At 46.4% G+C, this 3,393-nt stretch overlaps 1 protein-coding gene across 1 annotated transcript in view; it reads left to right on the forward strand.

The window, feature by feature from the left end:
• The first annotated feature begins 835 nt into the window (after window positions 1-835).
• The window catches only part of GPR143 (G protein-coupled receptor 143), a 54,391-nt gene continuing 51,833 nt past the window's right edge, over window positions 836-3,393 (forward strand). The window contains exons 1-2 of the mRNA XM_011966843.1: window positions 836-860; window positions 2,623-2,692. Of these exons, the coding sequence (XP_011822233.1) occupies window positions 836-860; window positions 2,623-2,692 (95 nt within the window). The remainder of the gene's footprint in view (window positions 861-2,622; window positions 2,693-3,393) is intronic.

Consider the following 3,393-nt stretch of genomic DNA (forward strand, 5'->3'; position numbering starts at 1 on the left):
GAGCACCTGGAGGCTTGGCTGCCCGGCTTGGCTAGCATGAGCAGAAAACAAGGGTGTGATAAAGGGCAGATGCTCCCAGGAAGACAGTGGACAGTGGAGGCTGGCGGCGTGGGTGTAGAGGGCTCAAAGACCTCGAAATGAAGTGCGGGAGGGTGGGGGGTGTGTTAAAACTAACTCCTGGGTTTCTGAGCTAAGTAACTGAGTTGAGAGACAGATAAATGGAAGATTGGAAGTGGAAGAAGTGCAAAAGCCAGGGAGGGGAGGCAATGATTTCCACTTCAGCAGGTGGAGTTTGACATGCCTTTGGGATACTGTATGAGTTTCCCAGGGCTGTGTGTACAAATTACCATTATGGCTTAGAACAAGAAAAATGTATCATTTTTTCTTTCTCTTTTTTTTTTTTTTTTTTTTTTTGTAGTTGTTGTTGTTGAGACAGGGTCTTACTCTGTTGCCCAGTCAGGAAAGTGGCACAATCACAGCTCACTGCAGCCTCAGTGTCCCAGGCTCAAGGTGGATGCATTTAGGGCCAGATATCAGCTGGGGAAAGGACCACACTACCTTAATCTGGAGTTACTCAGTGCCAATGTACACCTGTCTCTCTCTTTTTTCTCCTTCCTGCCACTTCATCCCACCCTTCTGACCATGCAGTTAGGGGGACCCCAACTGAGCATGAGTGAGGGGATCAGCAGATGGAAGGTGCTTGGTGTCAGCACTGCAGCTCTGTCAGAAAGGCGTGGGAGCGAGTGTTCTTGGCCATAGGTGTGGCTTGCTGTTAGCCTGCTGGGCAGCCATGGTGTGAGTTGTGTCTCTCAGAGAGAGGACATGGGTGGCCAGAATGGACATCACCAATGCTAACCAATGTAAGACCTCAGGAATATTTGGGTCCTTGTTGGTTCTTCCGTCCCTCTCTATCTATCTATGGCTCACATACTCTCTACTTAATGTATGCATCCAACATTTCTCGTAAGCCACTTGCTTCATTACATATTGTCTCCTGTTTTTCCTCTTTTTATTTATTTTTTTTTTTTAAGAGATGGAGTCTCACTATGTTACTCAGACTGGAATGAATTACAAAACGGCCATGTACATAATTTTAGGTGGTATACATCCCAGATGCTTCAGGTACAATGATAAGGCAGAGATGATGATAATTAATTTGAAGTGACTTCTTTCTTTTTCTTTCTTTTCTTTTTTTAGACACAGGGTCTCTAAAAGGAATAGATATGGAATTGTGTCAATAAAACTTTATTTAGAGAAGCAGATGGAGATAATTTACCAATCCCTGCTCTATTGTAGCAAACTAAGTAAAACAAAATAACAATAAAATACGATACGTATGGGATTTTGAAATGTGTCACATTCTCTCCCTGAGAGATGCAGTTCACACCATGGCTGCCCAGCAAGCTAACAGCAGGGTCTCACTGTGTTGCCCAGGCTGGAGTGCAGTGGTGCAATCATAGCTCACTGTAGGCTCAATCTCCCAGGCTGAAGCCATCCTACCACCTCAGTCTCCTGAGTAGCTGGGACTACAGGTGTGTGCCACCACGCCTGGCTGAGTTTCTTTTATTTTGTAAAGCGGAATAAAATACTCTTAAAAATCCAGCAAATACACATTTCAAAAGCCCATGCATATTTCTTATTTTATTGTTGTTATGTTTTACCTAGTTTGCTACAATACAGTGGGGGTTGGTAAATTATGTCCATCTGTTCCTCCAAATCAAGTTTTATTGACACAATGCCATGCCCATTCCTTTACCTCGTGTCTGTGGACACTTCATGGTTCTTATGGCAGAGATGGGTAATTGCAACAAAGACCAGGTGGCCTGCAAAGTTTGAAGGATTTACCATCTGGCTCATCTTTTAGAGTTTTCTGACTCCTGTAATAAAGAAACGTCCAGTCTGGGCAACATGGTGAAACCCCATCTCTACAAAAAATAGAAAACGATTAGCCGATCATGGTAGTGTACCTGTAGTCCCAGCCACTGGGGAGGCTGAAGTGGGAGGATTGCTTGAGCCTGAGAGTTGGAGGCTGCAGTGAGCCATAACTACTCCACTGCACTCCAGCCTGGGCGATAGAGTGAGACCCTGTCTCAAAAATAAAATTAAGTACTGTCACAAGTTTGGGCCAGGTACAGTGGCTCACACCTGTAATCCCAGCATTTTGGTAGGACAAGGCAGGAGGATCAGTCAAGGTCAGGAGTTCAAGACCAGCCTTGGCAACATGGCCAGTCCCCATCTCTACCAAAAAAAAAAAAAAAAAAAAGCTAGGCATGGTGTCATGTGCCTATAGTTGCAGCTACTGGGGAGGCTGGGGCAGGAGGATGGCTTGAACCCAGGAGCTGCAGTGAGCTGTGATGGTGCCACTGTACTCCAGCCTGGGCAACAGAGCAAGACTCTGTCTCTAAAAAGAAGAAATGTCACAAATTTAAGAACCTCAGGTTATGCACACGTTACGTTTACTCTAGGTCACTAGATGTTCAAACCAGGACAAAGCAATCACCCTGAGGACTTAGGGGTAAAGGGCCACTGCTCTTAAACCATCAGACTCTGCTCTGAGGAGTAACTGACCACATTGTGTATGTTAGTGCCTTTGCATGCTCCTGATCCTGACATGTGTTCTAGTGAGCATCACGGACAACGTCTCCGCAGGGCGCAGTGCAGTGTTGAGGGAAGCCGTGCTGTCTGCCTGCAGGTCAGCTTTAACCGCAGGCCATGCCCCTGAGGTTAATGTGTGTTTCCTATTCTCTACTCAAGACCACTTAAGTGCCTGGGAAGCAGTCATTGCAAAATTAGCCAAAGTCTATGGTTAAGGAGGAATTAAGTCCTTTTTGTTAGATACATGAGATTTCACAGTCTTGTATGAAGGTGGACTCCAAAGCACATAGTCATCCCAGAGTCATCTCATTTTAATCTGTTAGTATAATGTGCTAAGTATGTAATATGTGTATAGGCATGTCTGTTCTCGTCACCCCAGCCCACTCTGCCACACACACACACACACACACACACACACACACACACACACACACTTCCTTGAAACCACAGTTGCACTTAGCATCAAATTTGGCCACCTGCGACCTGCCTCAGCCTTCTGAAAAGTGGACTTCAAGAAAAGTGCAGCTTCGGCCGGGTGCGGTGGCTCACGCCTGTAATCCCAGCACTTTGGGAGGCCAAGGTGGGTGGACCACGAGGTCAGAAGTTCAAGACCAGCCTGGCCAACATGGTGAAACCCCGTCTCTACTAAAAATACAAAATTTGGCCAGGCATAGTGGCGGGCGCCTGTAATCCCAGCTACTGGGGAGGCTGAGGCAGGAGAATTGCTTGAACCCAGGAGGTGGAGGTTGCAGTGAGCTGAGATCGTGCCACTGTACTCCAGCCTGGGTGACAGAGCAA

Source organism: Mandrillus leucophaeus, unplaced genomic scaffold (assembly GCF_000951045.1).
Source record: "Mandrillus leucophaeus isolate KB7577 unplaced genomic scaffold, Mleu.le_1.0 Scaffold777, whole genome shotgun sequence".
Lineage (NCBI taxonomy): Eukaryota > Metazoa > Chordata > Mammalia > Primates > Cercopithecidae > Mandrillus > Mandrillus leucophaeus.